The 22,404-nt window shown below is 38.1% G+C and overlaps 1 protein-coding gene across 1 annotated transcript in view; it reads left to right on the top strand.

The window, feature by feature from the left end:
- Positions 1 to 11,640, top strand: part of LOC137623471 (kelch domain-containing protein 3) — a 69,978-nt gene extending 58,338 nt beyond the window's left edge. Inside the window, exon 9 of the mRNA XM_068354307.1 lies at positions 10,660 to 11,640. Within this exon, the coding sequence (XP_068210408.1) occupies positions 10,660 to 10,808 (149 nt within the window). The 3' untranslated portion in view covers positions 10,809 to 11,640. The remainder of the gene's footprint in view (positions 1 to 10,659) is intronic.
- Positions 11,641 to 22,404: the final 10,764 nt, after the last annotated feature.

Raw genomic sequence — 22,404 nt, forward strand, 5'->3', positions numbered from 1 at the left:
AGGAACAGTTGACTATTTAACCTCGAGGGAAGACCTTTTGGCTACAGAAAAAAAGAGGTAGTTCAAGGGCCTTGCTTTGTCAGGAGCAAAATCAGCAGAGCTTTTGGTCCACCACAATTTGATCCAGAAGAAGCAAGATGCAGTGGCCTCCAAGTTCATGGGGCAAGTAGAACAGATAGAGGAACCAAATTTGTGAAATTCGTCACTCAAAGGACTGTCTGATTTCCCTTGGAGCAGGTAGAGCTTGTGGCTGAGAAGTGGAAGAAGTTGAAGCAAGAGTTAACCGAATGACTATTTTACCTCTGACGAAGAAGGGCTCTTCTTGGGATCAGCAATGAGAATTCATCACTCAACTTTAAAGTCAGGTTTTAGGCTGAAAAAAGTTGATTTTACTTCCTCGGCAGAACTTTATATACTCGCTCATAGTGTTAAATGGACTTGTCCTCAGAGAGAGGTGATACTCTATCCTTGGACATTAATAAAGTCTGGTGGTCCCTGTAAAAGGACACCTATGTATGGTTGAGGCTACCTCACACAGTAACCTTCTCTCAAAAAGGTTTTCTTGTTTGATGTAGCCTCTGACAAGTAAGATTGTGAGTAGAGTGGGTTCTCCTTTAGCATCGATCATAATGGACACTGAGGACATGTCCTGTCCCTTCCCCCTTTGTTCCTTAGCATCCAGTTAAAAACCCTGATTCTGTCAGTTCTTGATGCCAGAATTTTTTGTTTTGGTTCACGAGCCAAAGAGATGTAACGGACAAGTGGTGTAAGGTACTCTGGGGGTTTTTTGTCAGGCCGTTTGACTGCTATTCAAACGTCACATACAACGACCTCACCTACAGCTCCTCTTCCTCATCACAAAGAGAGTGAAGAAGGAGGCAACTTAATACGATCTTTCCCTGGTTGACAGAAGTTTTTGTCCGTAACCATAACCCATTCTCACCTCTTACTCTTGGAGAAGCTCGTAGGTAAACTCAGGATCCCAGGAGAGTAGCTACTACCCTGTCATTCTGTAAGAATCTCTCTGTGGCACAGGTACTCCTGGCAGGCATATGAAAACATCAGACAATGTTTACAGCCCATTACCTATGGGAATTATCCCACAGGTCCCAAGACATTTTTTGTTAGGGCCTGTAGTAGCTACAAAGTAGTTGGTATAGCTGCCTAGGCTCTTTTACTTAAAACCTTGGCAGTGGATTAAGGATAGAGGTTACACGTTAGAATACTGTACAATGAACACAAAGATTGACTGGCCCTTTCCTTTCTATTTCATTTTTCCATTTACTGGGGCACAGCATTGGAAACCTTATCAGCTGAAACCAATTCGCCTTACTTCTATCTTTTCTTTGACATGGTGGAGCGTGTAGTAACTGTGCAAACATAATACATATGCTACATGGTGTGAACGAAAAAACCCATTAGAAAATGTGAACCAAACAAACCCATTAGATACTAATGGTAGTAGTAGGTTGGCCAAGGTTCCAGCCACCCATTGAGATACTACCGCTAGAGAGTTACAAGGTCCTTTGACTGGTCAGGCAGTACAATCAGCTCTCAAAATTCTCATGAAAAAGTTTGCATGGCTGAATAGCGTATTTTCTTTCTTACTCTAAACCATTGAATTGTTGGCCTGCACATGGTGAACCATCTAAAATCTCCGTTCTTTGACTTGTCTTCATCATCAATATCTCCTTGTTGTCTAACAATCTGATGCCTCTCAGAGCTTAGCTGAGAGATAAAGTCAGTTGACTGAGAAACCAACGAGGGAGCATCAGTCCTAGAATGGACTCGCCCTTATTTGTAATTGTTAATTCTAAAACTTTGTCTTTCCAAATGGGGTAAAGGAGGCTACCTGCTCCCGAATGATTTCCAGTAGATACTAGGGACTTATTTGAATAAGTCTTTGTGTGTGAAATACTGTTAACATATTATTTAGGGGGGACAAATGTCTGGAGTGTAATTTTAATTTTACACCAAACAAAAGATCTAGGTGTAAGGGATAATTTTATGGCAAAACAAACATTATAACTATTGTAATTAACAGATTTTGAGCAAAGTGAAAAATCTATTTTCGGGCGAGATAGCCATGTCGTCCTGATGTAAGGTTCCTCTAGGTAGCTTTCTAAGGGATATTTGCTACAGTGATACTCCCAGAGAATTAACCATAGGTCTCCAGAATTCTAACTCCTGGCGCGAGTATCCTTAATATATCTTTAAGGATATCGCATAATATCAGGGGATGTATTTTTTGATACGACACATAGCAATCTTCACCCCGAATAGATTTAAATCTTTGAAGGGGAAGAGTGGCGAACAAGAGGGTAGCAGTTATCAAGGTACCCGGTGGACTCCTTCCCTGTACTACTACGGCCCATGATTCCTTGTTGCATTTAAGCAGGAATAGCCATAGATAGAGTAGTTTCGGGTGGGATCATTTTAAGAAACAAGGGTGGGTCCATTAGGACGAGATGGCTATCTCACCCAAAAATAGATTTTTCACTTTGCTCAAAATCCGTCGTCCTGATGGAAGCTTACCAGAGAATTTACTTGAAAGTACTATATCTGTGGGTTTGTATAAGTGCCTTTACTTTGAACGAGTTCCTTATATGGTCTCCTAGACCTTTATATGTGACATTACCATTATTTGTCATTTCCACTAAGTTTGGAACTAACTTAGGGCTTCCTGCCCCCTGCAGGAAAATTGTCGACTTCGACTTTAAGGATTCAAAGTTTTTTTGTAGGAACACGAGGGAAACTTCTTTTGAGATTACCTGGTTGTTCTTTGGAAATCATTACTAATAAGGCATCTATTTAAGGAAAAATAGAAAAACTCTGGAATCTTTTATTTTATTTCTGAGGATAAAAGAAGACGCAGATACATTTTTTGTTTTTTATTTTCATAAGCAAAATAAAATGATGATAATGTATCCTGAGAAGGAATCTAGCCTGCATATATGGATATCATGGTTATATGTATATTTTTAACCTGTAAGGGAAGAATATACACATTAATTCATTTGTTAAAATGCCACTCAATAATGTGAAGTTAATTTGTTTAGTTTCACTTAGATGTTGGATATGCTTCAACACTGTGTACAAATGTTCACATGGCACTGGTGTTATTGGTTAGATTCTGCACCTATATAGAACACTCCATAAATCACCATAGTGATTTTCACTAGAAGGTATTACACTCTAAGGTGCTAACACCTATTCACCCGATACACTGTTGAGTCCCAAAACAGTCCACTGTTCATTGCAGCACTAGACGACAGGTTTTATGACACTACCTGCCGCCACCACAAAGTGTTTTATCTCGTGCACTTGCTTTGCATAATGTTTATAGAAGACTTTGGATGATTTCCACCCCATATGTGAGCGGAGCCTATCAAAGTCCATATGTTGAAAGAAGTTCAACGAAGAAGCAACTTTTCTTGGCTCGTGACCTGCGGCTGTACTGTCAGGATCCGCACTGTGAATAAAATAGGTAAGTTTCGCCCTCAGTTGTTTTATGGATAAATTTGATCCTGAGGTTTCGCCTCAGAAGAGCTGTCCCTCCTTGAAGTCTGAAGTTCTTCAAAGATAGACCTTAAGACACTCTACTGGACATAGAGAGACGTCTTCCTTCAGAGGGCAGATTCTCCAAGGACTCCACCTTTTGGTGGGCAGCTCATTTTTGGCGAGAAAGGTAGGATCATGGAAAAGGTTTAGTTCTCCCATTTCTGTGAACTGAACATGGCCTTCATTCCTGGATAAGGCCACTATTTCACTAACTCTAGCCCCTGAGGCTATAGCAAACAGAAATATCACTTTCTGTGTTAGATCCTTTAGGGTGCAATCCTCATTGTTCATATTTGAAGCGTAGTGCAAGACTTTGTCCAATGACCATGATATGGGCTTTGGAGGGGTTGCTGGTTTGAGTGTAGCACATGCTTTCGGTATCTTATTGAAGATTTCACTTGAAAGGTCCACCTGAAAGGCGTAAAGAAGAGGTCTAGTCAAAGCCGACTTACACGCAGTTATTGTGGTGGAAGCCAGGCCGTGTTCGTGTAGGTGGATGAAGAAGGAGAGACAGAAATCTATTGATATTTCTGTCGATTTCCTTGCTTTCACAAAGGAAACCCACTTCTTCCAAGACGATTCATATTGTCTCCTAGTTGAACTTGACTTGTACATACAGTATTGTCTCCTAGTTGAACTTAACTTGTATTCTTCTATTAAGTCGATCTTGTCTTTTGAGATCCCAAACCTTGGCTGCTGGGGCGAGAAAATCATGAGATGTAGGTTGATGGTTCTCAAGGATGAAGCGTAGACAGTCGACTTCTGAACCAGTTGGGATAATACTGGGTTCGGCAGAGGAAAGAGCTTCAGTTTCAATTCTAGAACTAGAGGGAACTAATTGCTTCTGGGCCATTTGGGGGCCACTACTGCTGCTGTTCCTCTGAAGGATCTTAGCTTGTTGAGGACCTTCAGCAGGAGATTGGTTGGTGGGAACAGATAGATTCGATTCCATCTGTTCCAGTCGAGAGACATGGCGTCTGTCGCTTCTGCTTGAGGGTCCTCGTAAGGGGCTACATATCCAGGTAGTTTCTTGTCGCTCGTTGCGAAGAGGTCGATCTCCAGTTCTGGGACTTTTCCAAGATGAAAGAGAATGACTCTGCGTCTAGGGACCATTCTGTCTCTATCGGCTTTCGCCTTGATAGAGCATCCACCATCACATTGCGGAACCCTTGCAGGTGAACTGCTGATAAGTGCCATCTTCTCTTCCTTGCCAGGTAGAAGATGGCTAACATCACGTAATTGATGTGAGGTGATCTCGAGCCTTGTTGGTTTAGACATCTTACTATCACTTCGTTGTCTAAGACCAGTCTGATGTGGACTGATCTGCGAGGGGATAGTTTCTTCAACGTTAGGAAGACTGCCATAGCCTCCAAGATGTAGATGTGAAAGGTTTTGAACTGGTGCGACCAATTCCCCTACACTTTTCTTTGTTGAGAATAGCCTCCCCATCCTTCCAGGGAGGCATCTGTGTGTATTACCACTGATGGTTGAGGTGGTTGTAAGGGAATTGTTCGTGCTAGGCTCTTGGCTGTTGAGTACGGCCTTAGTAGCGTGCGCAATCAGGTCGGTGTCAACCTTTGTTGATCTCTTCGAGCGTTTGATGCGTATCTTCTCCAGACTCCTGACGCATCCTTTAACTGTGCTTTTAGCACTGAGTCTGTCACTGCTGCGAACTGGAGAGAATCCAATACTCTTTCCTGTTGGCGTCTTGAAATCCTCTTGAGTTTCAATAGTCTCTTGACAGATCCCGCTATCTCTCTCCTCTTCTTCGGTGGAATGGAGAGATGGTGTGACTGTAAGTTCCAGTGGATTCCTAACCATTGAAACTTCTGAGCTGGAGAAAGGCGAGACTTCTTGCGGTTGATCTTGATGCCTAGGTGCTCCAGGAACTGGATCACCTTTCCGGCTGCTTGTAGACAAGTCGTCTTGGATGCTGCCTACACCAGCCAATCGTCCAGGTATGCTACTACCTAAATTCCTTCTAAGCGTAGTTGTTGGACGATTGTATCCACAAGTTTTGTGAACATCCTTGGGGCTATGTTTAGCCCAAAGGGCATGGCTGTGAAGACATACTTCGTCTTCTGTAGCCTGAATCCTAGGTAGGAGGAGAGGGGGCGGCTGACTGGTAGGTGCCAGTAAGCATCTGCCAGGTCTATTGAGACTGTGTACGCCCGTTTTGGTAGAAGGGTCCTTATGTGTTGTAAGGTAAGCATCCGGAACTTGTTGTTCTCAATGAACTTGTTGAGTGGAGACAAGTCTAGAATGACTGAGTTTGTCCGAGTCCTTCTTGGGAACACAAAACAGCCTTCCCTGGAATTTGATGGACCTCGCTTTTCTTATTACCTCTTTGTTCAAAAGTTCTGAGGTATATTCTTCCAATAAGGGGGTGGAGTGTTGGAAGAATTGTGGAAAAGGGAGTGGAATTTTGTTCCATTTCCAACCGAGTCCATTCTTGATTAGGCTTTGGGCCCAGGGATCGAAGGTCCAACGATCCCGAAAGTGGAAGAGTCTCCCTCCTACCTGGAGCCTCTCATTACTGAGAGGTTCCTTAGGATTTATCTCCGTGACCGCGTCCTCCTCTACCCCTTCAGGGGTTTCTTGAGGAACCTCTTTGTGAGCCTCTCCCTTTGTGGGGTCGAAAGGTAGTTGTGTGCCTCTCAAAGCCTGGGTTAAACACAGGTGATTGAGCTACTAGCTGCTGAGGGACCATCTAGAAGGTGGTTTGTGGCTGAGCTACCATTTGAGGCACTGTGGCCATGGTCACGGTCTGAAGTTGTGCAGGTCTACGTGCTTTCTTTGTCTTCCTGTTCTTAGGTTGGGGACCACTGTCTGAGGATGATTTCCTCTTGGAAGACATGCCCCACTTTTGGAGAAGGTTCCTATTCTCCGTGGCGGCTTTAGCGATAACCTCCTGACCCACCTCTTGTGGGAAGAGATCCTTGCCCTAAATGCATGAAGTGATCAGCTTCCTGGGTTCGTGTTTGACCGTTGCTGCGGCAAACACATGCTCTCTACAGGCCCATCTGGACCTGACGAAGGCATATAAGTCCTTCATAAGGGTACCCATATGTGACTTGGCTAAGACCATGTACATGTCTGGGGCATTGGTAAGGCCTGCACACATTTCCAGGGAGTTCTGATGAGACAAAGAAGCAGCTAGTCTCTCTTTTGTCTCATGTTCCCTTCTCAAAAGATGCTCTGGCAGCTTTGGAAGGTTCTCATAGAACTGCTGACCTGCTATCTCCGGATCCAGCTTAGAGACAGAGAAGGTTAGATGAACTTCGTTCCACTTCTCCTCGCAGGTTGGCATGGCTAGAGATAATGGTTTATATTCCTCTAGCACTGGGCATGGTTTGTCTTCATCGACTGCTCTCATGACACAGTCAAGGGCTTTCACCGAAAAGGGGAAAGCTCTGGAGGAAGGAGCAATGAAGGTAGGATGCCTCTTGCTCAATGCTGAGACTTTGGAGTTCGTATATCCGCCTCCTTTTAGGATCTTGGATAGGATAGCCTGTGCCTTGTCATGCTCAAAGACAATGACTTCCTTCGGTTCCGTCTCCTCACGGGATGCTGGTTCATCCCGCAGTCTCATGTAACAATTTGGGTATGCCAAAAGGCTAGGCCAGAATTGGAGATCTTCAAGGTGTTTGGCCCCCAACTTCTCAGAGATATAGAGCTTCCCATTCATTATGGGCATGTGCTCCGTGTACCTCCAGGGGTTGGTTTCGGAGCAGTGAGGTAAGTCAGAAACTCTAAGAGGCTTAGCAAAGCCTCTGGAAGCGCCAGAGCGTTTCCCTTCCCTTACCTCTTTCTTCGTCTCTTTGAGATCTTGCTTAATCCCCTGCTGTTCCTTCCGGAACACTGCCAACATCTGCTGGATCGACTCTAGGAGCGCTTCGTTCCTACCGATCTGCACATCCGGTTGGGGAGTTGGGGCTGAAGAGGTTGACGGCACAGGTTGATATGCCGTCACGGAAAACTGAGGGTCCTCAGTTACCGTCGACGCGGATCCATCTTTCTCCGTAGGTGGTTGAACCACATCTTCCTCAAGGTCTTCTTGTAGAAGGTCCTTTTCTCCAACATCCATTCTTGGTGGATTTCCATGCCTTCCAGTGCCTTGTTAATGTCTGCGTCCACTGTCAGTTGGATGAAGGGAGGCTTCACCTGTACCTGGAGCACAACCACACTGGATTGGGCCTTAGGGAACAGAAGGCACCTAAAAGATTCATTAGGTAGGTAAGGTCCTGGAGAGTTCTTCTGGAACCCTCTTACCCACCTCCGAAGAGTATCTCTTGCTGTATTCTTGACTCTGTAGTGTCAGGGATATCTTCTCCAAATCTTTCGGTCATCAGGGCCAAGCAGATGGAGCAACCTTCGGGTCCCACAACCTCAGGGATCCAGATACGATGCAGCAGGGGGCATGAGACCTGCACATCGTATGCCCACAAAAGTCCTTGCTCTTGTGGTTGCAGAACACGACTGCACACTTCACCGTTGGCTCCTCCTGTAAGGAAAGAAAAGGTGAAATAAGTTTTGAGTTATTTATATCATTGATATAAATGCATATTTAAAAATAGTAATACTTACTATTATATTTAATATTATAGGATAGTAAGCTAGAAAGGAAACAGGAAAGACACATATCTGTGTTACCTCTCCCAGGCAATTGCTGTGCCCTCCGTCAATATTAATATTTTAATTTCCCTATAAGGGAAAATACAGAGTGGAATAACTCCCGTACGTAGAGCCGGAGTCAGTGAATATTTACACTAACTCCTCCACTTGTAGAATATTAGTACTGAACGGTGATTTATAAGTGTCCCAATAATCAAAGGATTCATCAGGGTGTTGAAGGAATACTTCACCTCAACATTTTATATGGTCCCAACAATAGACTGTGAAAGGATACACAGAATATATTAGAAATACTTGTACTACTGTATTATTGTATACTGTAGTTTTATAACTGCTGTATTGTTATATACTGCAGATATACTGGCTACTGTATTGTCGTATACTGTAGTTTTACCAGTATACTACCGGGGTTAGGCTAGTGCCTGGCGGCACTAACTGATAGAGAGAGAGAAAGAATGGAAAGGAGGATTTCATATTATGGTTTAGCACAATAATTAGAAGTGTAGGAGGGCTACTGCCGCCTACTGCCTCCTTCCCAGAATGAGAGTTCTAATGGAAGGGGAGGAGTGCATCTGATTCTAGCTTCCATCCAGTCACAACTTTTGCCGCCGGCTGTACTGCCGGTTGCATGGTTTGTGGATGGCAGTCCAAGAGATGACTGAAGAATTCTCAACAGTATAATGGGTTTCCCACCAACAGCCGTCAGGGCCGGCTCAGCCTTTCCCCCGGGGCATTTGCTTCCAGTGAAGGAATGACATAAGGGGGAGTTGGCTGAGGCGGTAACCCAACTGCCGTTGCTAGGATCCCAGCCGGCAGCTCAGTCAACCCGGCAAGCCGGGATGATTGTAGAATACCGGTCAAAAGAATATTGTGACGGCTAGGCCGACACTAAAAGAAAGAGGGGAAGGGAAAAGGGTCTTATAGTTTGCAGGGGAGAAAGACGGCGGCAAGTATGCCGCCTACTTTCGGCTGTAAACCAAGGAAGCATGGCTTCCTGTGCCGACGCCGTCGTGGGTGGCAGAGGAATAAGAATTCCCCTGTCAGTAACATTGTCGGTTATAAGACATGTCTTATAGTCTACAAGGGAGAAAGGCGGCAGCAGGTATGCCGCCTACTTTCGGTTGTAAACTAAGGAAGCATAGCTTCCCATGCCGACAATGTCGTGGGCGGCAGAGGAATCACGATTCCCCTCTCGGCGACATTGCCGGCTGCAAGACAACACACCCTGAGTTACTGTCATATTTTGAAGCCGGGATACTCGGTGGCAAAGAAGATCAACTGTAAAAAACTATCCAAGTCAAGCCGTAGTTAACTACTCGGTGGCGATGACGAAAGATAGGGTTGCCGCTTGGGATGGTGGCACTCAGGGGGGAGGAAGGGTTTATCCTCTTTTCTCTAAAAGAGAAACGTATCGAATTATACCAATAAATTCTAGGGGATATATATCACCAAGAGAATTAATAGGAACGATACAAGAGGTTAAACAATGGGATTTACATTACTAACGTATACAAAACGGGTTAGGCTAGCCTAACTCGAGTGGGGACCGCGGCTACGAGTGATACCTCCGGGTTCCTATCGTATACGAAAGTAACGTTATATATTGGAAGAGGAAATATTATATATATGCAATCTTCACTAGTATAACTTTGCCTAACTAGCTAAAAAGTTTCTTTATAGCTAAGTACCGGGAGCGTCGCACTACTAACTAAATAATTGCATTTGTGACATGCGACAGCGGTCTCAAAATGGCCGCCTCCTGGGTTGGCTGTGCTCCACTTATCACACTTAAATTATGCCAATTCAACTGTTAGGAGGGAGCTATAAATTATACACAGGAAAGATTAAATACCCAACTTTCCAGAGGATGAAGATGCTGGAGATTGCATGATAATATTCCAATAAACAGTAACAACATGGAAAGAAACGTGAGAGCGCACTTAGCTTAAATGCCACAGTTCAAAGGAATGATGGGCCATAGTAGTACAGGGAGGGGGTCCACCGGGTACCTTGATAATGGCTACCCTCTCATTCGCCACTCTTCCCCCTCAAAGAGTTAAATCTATTCGGGGTGAAGATTGCGATGTGTCGTATCAAAAAATACATCCCCTGATATTATGCGATATCCTTAAAGATATATTAAGGATACTCGCGCCAGGAGTTAGAATTCTGGAGACCTACGGTTAATTCTCTGGGAGTATCACTGTAGCAAATTGACACGGCTGAGCCCAAATAGGATGATGCTGTACTGTATTACCAAAAGAGTTTATGTTTGCCCTGAAATTGTAATGAAGCATGTCTTGTGCTCATTACTGTTTATGTACTATTCCTGGTAATTATATTCAAAGTAAATATATTACTGTAAAATTATTTGTGATCAATTGTGGAATGTAGAAGTCTTGAGCCTTTTGTTGTACTGCTAATTTCCTTGTTTTAAACTGCATTTATTTTTCTCTCCTCCAGAGGCAAGTTTAAAAACCCTTAGCTTAGTACGAGTCCAGGCTCTTAAGGATAAGTTGGACCTTTCACAGTTACCAAGAGAACTCCAGTTAATGTTGGAGATGATGAGCAAGCCCAACAATATTACCCGACCGCTCAACCACACTGGATAAGCTTTAGTATTCATTAGTTTGGATTTTGTATTTTCTTGCTCAGTGAGTATGAAGTAGCATGCAGCACGGTTCTGTACACCATAAATTGAATTGTTCCACATTGACTAATCTCACATATCTAAGAATTTTCTTTATCTTTTATTGTTATGAAGATAGATTTCATGACAAAAGAGAGTCATTCTACTCCTCATGTTATACCAACATTGTAAGCTATTTATGTTTTGTGCAGAGTACTGAACTGACGTCCTAAATTAGTAATGATATTCTTTTAGGCAGCCTTAGGAGGAGCATATTCTGGTGATTCCTATTTCAGAAACTTAATTGTTTTGCTATTGCCTTGTAAGTTATTTTGTAAATGATGGCAGTAATATTTATAAAAGTCATGATATTCTTTTAGGCAGCCTTAGGAAGAGTATATATTGGTGATTCCTATTTCAGAAATTCATTTTTTTTGTTATTGTAAGTTATTTAGTAAATGATTGCAGAAATATTTATAAAAATCATGATATTCTTTTAGGCAGCCTTAGGAAGAGTATATTTTGGTGATTCCTATTTCAGAAATTTAATTGTTTTGCTATTACATTGTAAGTTTTTCAGTAAATGATGGCAGTAATATTTATAAAAGTCATTGGTATTACCATTATTAATATTTTTAATAAGACCCTTACTAACAAGTCTTGCTTATTATAACAATTGCGTCACCACCAGTAATTTTTTAGAAAAATATTTCATATTTGACAAATGATACTTTTTTCTTCAGGAGGAATAAGGTGAAGAAAATTTTCTAAAGAACTTGTATGGAATTTTATAATTATTATTATTGGAGACAGATTAAAAGCAAGATCCACTGCTGAGACTGCTGCCTATAAATGTATGATGTGAAAACGTGTTTGGCAACGTTCTTTAGAAGATTATATACCGATAGCATTGATAAATATTGGTGGGAGTATTTTCAATAAAGGTCAGTTTATTTAGGGAAATATGAGTTCTTCATAAATGAATGAAAGAAAAGAATGTCGAGTAATTTTGATAAATATTTGATTTTTTTTTTTTTTTTTTTTTTTTGGGGGGGGGGGTTTAAAGTCAATATCTGGATACTGCTATTAATCTACCACGTCCAATGTCTTGAAAAAATTATATGATAACTGGAAGCTGTGTATTTTTTGAATGTGGAACAGTACAATTAAATATATTATAAGTAAGCCTGTGAAGTGTGTGAATGTTTTGGCGTGTTGTTTGTATACTCAGTGAGCTTGTCAGCAGATTTTGAAAGTTTATGTTGTACAGTATATGTATTGAATTAAACCAAAAAGGAAAAGTTGTTTCTCTACTGTAGCAACTGGTTGGGTTCTTTCTCTTTTGTAATATCTGGCTTTATTGTTTATGTTCTAGGGTTATAAATCTATAACAGTCTCTCTCTCATTATCTCTCAGGTTCTCTCAAGTCCAGTGAGAATTTTCATAAATATAAAAGTGTTCTGTTTTCTTTAACAAATGCTAACAACTTGCATATTGTTATATACAGTATTCACATTTATGTTAAAATTTGATGTCTAGGTGTCTTACTTGTTTGCCTTATTGAATGTTGCGCGTAGTGTTCTTATCATTATTGGTAGCTCCAGGGACTTTTACTTGATTTAAGATTGGAATTGAGGTGATTGGATCATCTCAGTTTCCAATGCTTGTTTGAATAACAATGTTTCTTTCATATTTTGTTCTGTACAATATTATGAATTTGATTATTTTATGTTATGCTCGCTAGCAATTTGAAGGCTTATTTTTTTTATCATTTCAAGATAATTAATGGAAGACAAAAATAAAAATAGCAGTGTTAATTATGTTGATAGTACCTGTACTGTAATCATATTGCAAAATTATGGGTTATTGATTGTATGAATATGCTAGAACATTTGGTAATCTTACTTTTATTCTTTCTGTAATTTTAGAAATAGAATGTTTTGTTTGTCGCTCTTCAACAATTATGGACAATTAAGATAGAAGATAGTAGTCAACTTGGACACTATTTATGGAAAGCTTTTATTTGAGGTTAATTATTTTTACTGTTACTTCTGGAGCCTTTTCAACAAATTAAATGGTTTAACCAGCTTCAGTTGCATCAACAGTTTCATTATAATTATCATGTAGCATAATCAGACAAGTGTCAAAACTCCTAATTCATAGGGTGGGCCAAATCTAATAGTTTATTCACTCATTTTCATGTGATGCACAAGTAATAGGAGAAATATTGAATATGATCAAGTTAGCACAAAGATCTCAAGATATTAAGCTCATGCAATTTGTGTGTTCCACTTGGCAAAATTTACTGTGAAAGTTACTTTTTACATTAGCACTACTGTCTGAGGTTCCATTTTCTAAATATATGGTGGCTGTTATTGTTAATTATTCTTAAATAGTTTAGCAGGATGTCTGAGCCAGTACAGTATAAGTAAATAAAAGCAATGGTGACTAGATACTGAGAATACTATTGCAAATGCATGTCAGTTAATAATGCAAATTTTAGGACACAAGTTTTTTATAAAAAATATTGTGAGTTGCTTAACCCTTTAAATCTCATAAGAGTTATTCTACATCCTGGGAATCTTACTTATATGAGGTAAATGTGACGTATAATATTTTATGCCCAGCAATTTCAAGAAATTTTATCTTTATTAATTATTTTCGTATAGTACTTGTTGTTAAAATGAAAAGAATATATTGGCAGTTGTTGCAAAGTAAATTAGAGTTCAACTTGTAAAAATACCTGCAGTAGGCTCTTGAATATAAGAAGAAAAATCTTGATAATCTTATCAATATGTTAAGTCCTTGGGTTTCAACGGTTTCAACTTGAAACATTTTTGAGGCACAACCCAGCTCCTATAAAGAAATTGCATAATTATTTCTTTACTTTTTAATTTTATCATTTTATGTTAGTGTCTTCCATGTTCTTTTTTCTAGTCCTAGTTATTTTTCCATTTCATAGGACGGTTTTATGTCTCAGATTGTGACTACTGCAGTGTTATCATAGGTGAATGACTTTGGCACTTGTGTACAGTACAGTACTGTATTTAGGTGGGTTCCGACTCGCATCAAAACTCAAATTGCAACACATCTAAGAAATGAATCAATGTTGTAACCAGATGGCTTACTAAATGTCTCTCTTTTGCTTGGTTTCTTATGTTTATATTTTATAAATGCATTATCTACAATGCAATTGCTGCTTTTATCCTGTATGCTCATCATAATGACACTTAACAGTCTATGAAACTCTTTAAGTGAAAATAGTTGATAGTTCTAAAAAACTGTAGATAAAACTATATTTACTGTATAAGAAAAGAACCAGGACTTTAAATATTACATCAAAACTTGAAATATTAATAAGCCAAGGAAATTTCACATGAATATACCCACACAAAAGGAAACTCCAGCCAACCTGTATTTAGAGGCTATGCCACAGCCCAAGAGTAGAAAACACTATTTAAACTTTTGATATCAATTGCCCTGTGAAGTGATTAACAAGGTAAAGTCATTTACTACGGGATATCAGTAAATGCTCTTTAGTGTTACTAAAGGGTCTTTGCAGACTCCCTTTGGTCCCTAGCTACACCCACATTGTAGTCTTTACTTTACCTCCATTCCCACTTCCTGTCCATCCTCTTTCAACTTCTACAGTACTTCACACCTTAGCACGGAATGTCCTCCCATTCCTAGTGCAGAGAAATGTAGCCCAAATTCTATAAATCAAAAACACTAAGTGGTTACTTTTCAAAGAGGCTGGTGATTGTATTTCTTTAATCAGACTTCAATATATTTTTGCTTATTACGGCTGTTAATGGAGGAGGTACGTACTGTAAATGTTTTTTAACACTTTTATAGTGCGTTTAACTTTCTAAGATTACTCTGGTGGGCCAGGTAGGAAAAGTAGATTTGTCAGATCTATGGGTATGTAAGGCCCTTTGAATGCTTCCTTGCAGAGATAATCCTTCTTATGAAGATTCCATTTACTCCTTCCCAAATATATGGATTTTATCATCAAACTTTGTACAATATTAATGAATAAAGCAAATACTGCTGTTTAAAAATCTGGTAGAATTGTGCAGCATTTTTAAATTCCCTTCTATGACCAGCTCTGTAAGAGTTAATCTTGACTTATTTGGCTGATAAATCTTCTCCTTTTGATGATGATAAACTCACTTCATATCTTTTTAAGGAAAACAAATAGTTGCTATCACTTTTGTTTATTTATTAATTTTTTATCAATATATGAATCATTAACCTTCTTTTAGAGCTTATGCACACACAAAACATTGTTGATTTATAAAAAAATATATATATATTTTTCTTTCATTGCTTCCAGGAAATTGTCAAAAGTAGGAATTTCCTTCCGAACTTAGGAGTCGAGAATGAATTTTTTGCAATGCATTTTCATCAAAATCATCGATGTCAATAGCTTTCTGTCTTTAGCCTTATTAAAACAGTGGAGATTCCAAAAAAAGTATTGTCGCTTGCTTGCTTGTTAAGTCTGTGAATAGACATTTCTGACATTTGTTGCTTCATACATTCTTTTGATAGCCTTTGGGCCATCAGCTACTTAATTTTGTAAAATTAAGTATTTCAGGACATGTAGACAATATGTATTTCCTTGGCCTCGGGTGGTAGCTGGTGTCTGCAGGAGTCATTAGAACAGTCTATATTTATCACACTGGCTGCCTAAGATCAAGTATCCTGTAATGATAGTGACCATAACCTTTTAAATCCTGTTATAAAGCATATACTATAATGTCCAATTCAGTTCTGGCAGTGCCAGGCAAGAAATATGCAACATGATAATTTATATTAATGAATTTTAGGTTTTAACCAAGAATAAATGAAATAACTAACCTTTATTAGAAACAAAGCACTGCATTTCAAGAAAGGAAAACTATTTTAATAGACTGCATGAAGCTAATATAATTACCGTAACATGAAAATTTGCAATATGTTATATCGGTATCGGTCACACCATAGGGTTCTATATCATCACCGATAAGTCATATCCAGAAAAAAAGAATAGGGTTTTGAAAATATTAATAAACAACAATACAGTAGAAATTTATTTCTAACATTAATGTTTGTTTTTATATCTTTTACTTTTTTATGAAATTGCATTAGAAATTACATAGAAAAGGATATCTTAACGAGTTCCCTAATGGAAAATGCACTAACAAATTAGTACATTGACATTTAGATCAAATTCAATCAGTTCACATTATTTTCCTACCACCAAATGATGTTACATGTCTTTTAATCCTTGACATTTATTCATTCATTTCTCTTTATTTTGTATTTGGGTTTTTACAAAATACCTGTATCTTTATTGTAGTTTAATTTAATTCTCAGTAGTATTAGTGTGTTGATCAGGCAAGTGAGCTCTCAGTTTTAGAGTAGACCCTTACACTCCTCTTGGCAGTATATCCATTCATTCTTTGGTATGTTAAGAAAGTACAGTACAGCCAACCATGTCTTGCAACATGACCATTTGTAAATTTTATCCTAAGTCACTCACTGGAATATCTGTGAACTGCTGTTTTGACAACTTTTGCTTTATATTTCAGGCTTAAAACTTATCTTTGGTGTGTTTGTAGTTATAATGTTCACAGTATTTTATTTTTTCTTACAGAAATAAGAATTACTTGGTCAATATTTTAATTTGATCATAATCCAATCAATTGTGAGTCTCAATTATATTACAAGATAAAAATTTTTTTTAGTTTGTCATGCTAAGGAGTTTGTTCTTTCCCACTATCTCTAACATCCTTTCATAATCCGATGCTCGGATACAGAAGGTAGATACTGTACATGAATTCATATCCCTACTAATATTGATTCATATTCTTTTTTCATATCCTCTCAAATATTCATCCTCAAACTTTTTGTCATGTCCCATTAATTTTGATCCTCAGACAATACTTTTTGTATTGTCTACAGATTTAAATCTTGAAGTCAGTAGCATTGGGTTCTCTTACTTGGCAAGGCAAGACACACTGAGAGAGAGAGAGAGAGAGTGTGTGTGTGTGTGTGTGTGTGTGTCCTAGTTTGAAAAGATGATGGAAGGCTAAGTTCAAGTGAAATTAACAGTTTCCTTTGGTAGTAGATAAGATTTTACTGGATATTCTTGATATTCCTTTACTCTCAAGAATGATTATTGTTTATACCTCACAGAATTCAGTATCATATGTAATGAATATTGTGTTCAATTTCAATATGGTATCCATCTTTTAGCATGTTTAAGCAATTGTTTTCAAATCCTTTATTACATAGATAGAAAAATTTTCCCCAATTTTTTTGTTCTTGACTGACTGTAGTTGGCTTCCTCATTGGTCTACCATTGTAGATCATCATTTGGACCACTGCTTCAGTGATTTTGGTAGTACTACATCGCCCGAGGAGGACGATGTAAATCGTCTCTGTGGAGACCTAAAACCCGCAACTTTAACTTTTTATAAATCTAACTTTCATGCTTACTTTACTTATTTGGAAGTCCTGAAACTTTCCAAAAGAAAGCATCCCCTTCATATATTACAGTACTTTGAAGTTTTAATACAAAGCACCCGGGACACCAGAAAGTAGAAGAAAGAAAAATAACATTGGCCTGCTTATTTGTAGCTCAATTTCATGAAATTGCAGTGCTAAAAATCATTCCCCAGGCTTTATAAAATTTGGTATACTCATCAGGTTTTTTCAAGGTCATTTTTCCAGACAGATCTTTCTTTTCCCCAAGATTATCTGTCAAACTGAATTTTGCCTAGGGGTTGTTTAATATAAGAGGAGTTGGTCCCTACTGTCGGCTTGTAGTTATGCATGATGATCTTCATTTTCTTATGGGAATAAATCATGCAAGTGGTTCCAAAAGGGGATAATTGCTTAGATCTAGCCCAATAAGAGCGTTATTAGGCTCTGAGGTCTGGTTGAACTAATATCTTTAACTAACTGAGGTGGGTATGCTGACAATTGATACTGAAAGTTTGTTTTACCAAACTCACAAGACAGGAGGCAGTTGATTGAAAATGCACACTACACTTTGAATTTCAGAGCACTTGACATGTGTGAGCTTAAATAGTACCTTGCATCACCCTAAAAGCTTATAAATACTGTAGTGAAAGAGATGGTAATTATCGAGTGGCAGAGTTGCCCCTCCAGGAGAAGAAACCCCACATTTATCAGCTGTCAGTTTGAGAATTTTAACTTTGCCAGATTTGTTCTGGCTTTTGTAACTTGAAATCATGAAAAATATCTGCAAAGTTTAGCCTTCTTTTCATGTAAATGTAATGTAATATGAACAAAAACCTCTTTCTGATATTGAGCTTTCCATGATTTTTTTATTGAAAGTTTATGATTGTGAAATGGAACATTTATTGCAGAATTGCTGCACTTATCTGTATTTCTTTAGTTGAAATAAATTTTAATGGAATTCCAGGAGTAATAAAAAGTGAAACCAACTAAAGTTGATTCCACACTTCTATATATTGTAATGTACAGTATATATATAGTTTTTGATAAGTGAAAGAACTGTGATTCCAAAAAGTGGTGAATGTATTAGACAACAGTTTCAAGTGATGAATACAGTATTGTTGACTGTTAACTGAATCTTTTCATTTTCTCATTTTCTTAACAAAATACCATCAGATTCTTTTTAAGTATGGCCAAATTTATATAGAGCTGGAATGTTTCTCTATCAATTTTCTCAACAGTAAAAAAAATTATATATATATCTGCACTAGCAATCACTCCTGTTGTATATTTGCAATTTATATGTGGTTCCCTCCATATTTATAACCACAGTTGTACAGCATACTGAAAAGTTGTTTATGTAGCCGAGATGTTTATGTGTGTAGTGGCAAACTTTGTTTATGCTGTATTAACAATACCATTTTATATCCAATCGAAAATTTTGTACAAAAGACAGCTTGTTGGTCAGTACTTGAATATAATTAGTGTATTTTGTAGGTTTGGTTACATAACTTATATGTTCATCATTTGTTAAAGAGAAATCTTGCACAATATATATAGAAATAAACCCATAATTTTGGTAACTTTTGTCTATCATTAAATTTCTCTTGTTGCTTACCTGAGAAAGAGTTGGAGATATATTAATTATGCATTCCTTGTAATAATGGTGCCACAATAACTAGAAATTTACAATTAAATTTATGAAATATATTCATGAACTATTAAGACAACATTCTGTAATCAGAATATTTTTTTTATTTCAGTCTTATATTTACTCTATGATCATACTAGCAAGTACATAAATTAGTATACTACCAATTAATTGTCAAGGTAAAGGGATTAGGTTTGTTTAGCCTAATATATTTATGTATTTTTATGTCCTTCAGTAGTTTCTTTTAGTTACAATATTTATAGACATTTAGTTACTTCCTTCATAGGATATAGCAAGAGATTCATTGTTTTGTCATTGATCATTTGGAAGGTTTTAATAAAATACTTTGACTTGGGGTAGTATATGGATGTACAGTATACATTATAAGGAATTTCTGAATATTTTTTTTTATAGGTTATATTCCTCATTAGCGCCATAACTTTTTTATTTTTTGTGTTTTTATTTCTTATAGAAATGTAAAAGTTTCATATTTTTCTCTCTTGTCTTAATAGCGTGGAAATTTTTTATGCAGGTTTTCTATTATTTTGTTATGAACTGCTCTCTATCTATAGTATTTGATTCTTTTGTACTGATTTTATTTCTATGAGTATTCATTTTGCAACTAAAGGATGACTTAGTCCACTTTCCCTTTTTGCAAAATTTCAGCTTAAGGTACCACAGTACTGTATTTTCTTTAGTCTCTTAGAAGTATTATTTCATACTTGAAACAATTAGTAAGCATTCACAAAATTCATTATTCTAGTTATGATTCTAACTTTCCTTATTATTTACCTTAAGAATTAATTTCATCAGACTTAACAAGACTGACCTTCATGCTCATTTTGTATGCAGTAATAAGCAGACTACAGTTGTTGCATACCTGTTAGCTATAAAAACAAGATCTTGCTATTTTGTTGAGATAGGCTGTTATGAAATACAATCTTAATGGATGACCAAAAATGTTACCTTATTCAACAGCTATGCTAAAGCAATGCTGTGGATGAATGAATCTCGGATATTTTACCCGAAATTTATGTCGATGGTGTATAGCTGAGTAAAGTTGCCAACTTTACTGTTGACGTTACTGGAAGGTGTACTGGATTTACCTTGTAGGTAAAAGTGATCTGGCATCATACTAAGATACTTTATGTACATACCTTCAAAGAATAAAGTGTATAATTTTTTCACTTGTGTTGTCTTTTATCCTCATAATGTATGTATATGAAAAAATAAGAAATATTTGCCTGTTTATATTTTGTTCAGTTAATTCTTTGCATGTAGCATAAGTTTTTCAAAACTGACCATCCATTGCATTCTTATCTTCTCAGACAGTACCACTATGCACATAGTACTAGGTATACTGTTAATTTTGATATTCATGTCTTCTAGGGTGACCAAATTTTTAATATTAAAATAAGGGTCACCTAAATTTGAGAGGTAGTTAAACAATATAGACACAGAACTTACGTGAAGTTAGTCACGCCCTGACATAGCACAAAGTTCCCGTCTGGGTCCAGATTGCCCAGGACCTACTTCATTGAGTTCTTTGTTTAAAAGTGCATTGATTGTAGATTTTATAACAAGTGGCTGTTCATTATGTGTCAAATAATTACAATATTGCAATCAAGCATCTTTTACAGCTTTGAGGGATATTATAACTAAAATTTCACTATTGTATTTTTCTTTCAACTATTAAAAATATTGGACAAAAACCATTCCAGGGAGGATTGATACTGGAGAATGGGACAAATGTCATAAGTATGGAACAATCTCACCAAATACGGGACGACTGCATGGTCACCCTGGCTCTGAACGGCCGCATAGAACCCAACACTAGGCTATGAATCTCAAATTAATCAATTTGTGAAAATAAATTTTTTTGAGAATGTTAGGTAACAGCCTATCAGGACAATACAGTACTGTATAATCTGATTAGCTGTTCTTAGGAATTTCTGTACACTGATCACCAAGTAGGCCTAAACCTGTAACTTCAGCTCTACATCAGGAAATGAATTTATTGCCTGTTTGTTGAGATGTGCACTTTACTAGGTTAGGTTAGGTTAAGAAAGTGAGTGTTACAGAGTGAAAATTTTACATGTAAGCCTATTCAACAACCAGTTTTGCTGATGCTGTTTTAATTTATTAACAGTTCAATGATTCTAGTTTATAAAGGAAATTGAGAAGTAAACAACGGATTTTGAGCGAAGCGAAAAATCTATTTTTGGGTGAGATAGCCATGGCGTCCTGATGGAAGGTTCCTTTTTGGTAGCTTCCTTGGGTAAATAACTACTAAGATATTCCCAGAGAATTTAACCACAGGTTATCACAGAATTCTAACTTCTGGAGCGAGTATCCTAAAGGTTTCCCTTTAAGACATCGTATATCAACAGGGGACGCATGTATTAAAGCGCCACATAGCTATCTACACCCCGAACAGAGTTAATGCTTCGGTGTGTAAGGGCTGAGAATAGCTGGGAGCCGTTCCATAGCTAATCTCATTCGTGGCTACTTCTGGTACTCGAGACGTAAACAAACGGGCGCCATTGCTTAAATGACGTCACGTCCGTCTTCATCCTGAAGCCAGTTGCTTGCCGATCACCATGATACAGCAGAGCAGGGTGGGACCTAAAAACTGGACGAAGTAGCAGGGAGGGTCCATCAGGACGCCATGGCTACCTCACCCAAAAATAGATTTTTCGCTTCGCTCAAAATCCGTTTTTTGGGCTCAAGCCATGGCGTCCTGATGGAAGAATATCAGAGAATCAATGTATCGTGGTAGATTTTCCCCTATTAGTAAGTGCCAAGGCATTGACAAAATAGCATAGTAATCTTGGTAAAAGAACCGTAGGGAAGAATCATCCTGCCCCCCTTGGCAGTGAAGTTCCCACGGGCCATGCCGACGTCAAAGTGGTATTGAAGGGCTATTCACCCTGATAGAAGAACTTGAAGAACTTGGAGACGAAGCTGAATGTTTGGCATTCGTATAGGAACATTCTGAAAAGCAGACCAGTGGTGGTTGGGCACTGTGTGCTGAGAAGGGTGATTCATCTCCAGGGTATGAAGAGTAAGTATTCGTATTGGAACAGTACATAATCAGAGTGAATATAAATTAAGAGTTAGTATCTTAATTTCTCCATAACCATAAGGAAAAGGGGATAATAAAACTATGACAGGCATGTATTTCATAGTAAGTAGGAGCTGATTGAGACGCACAGGTAATAAAATAGAAATTTTATTTCACAAATGCAGAAATTAAATGAATTGCAGCAATAAGTAAAGTTCATTTACAGTAATTATAATGTACATAGTAATAAAGACTTGCTCTTGAATCTGAAAAGGAATTTCAAGTTTATTAGTAGGCACTCGTTCTCGAAGAACGTAAGTCTTTGATTAAAAACACATCATGCTCAGGGCATGTGGCACTTGTGTGACAACTATGACATTTCACCTGGGATAAGAA

This window comes from Palaemon carinicauda, chromosome 2 (assembly GCF_036898095.1).
Source record: "Palaemon carinicauda isolate YSFRI2023 chromosome 2, ASM3689809v2, whole genome shotgun sequence".
Lineage (NCBI taxonomy): Eukaryota > Metazoa > Arthropoda > Malacostraca > Decapoda > Palaemonidae > Palaemon > Palaemon carinicauda.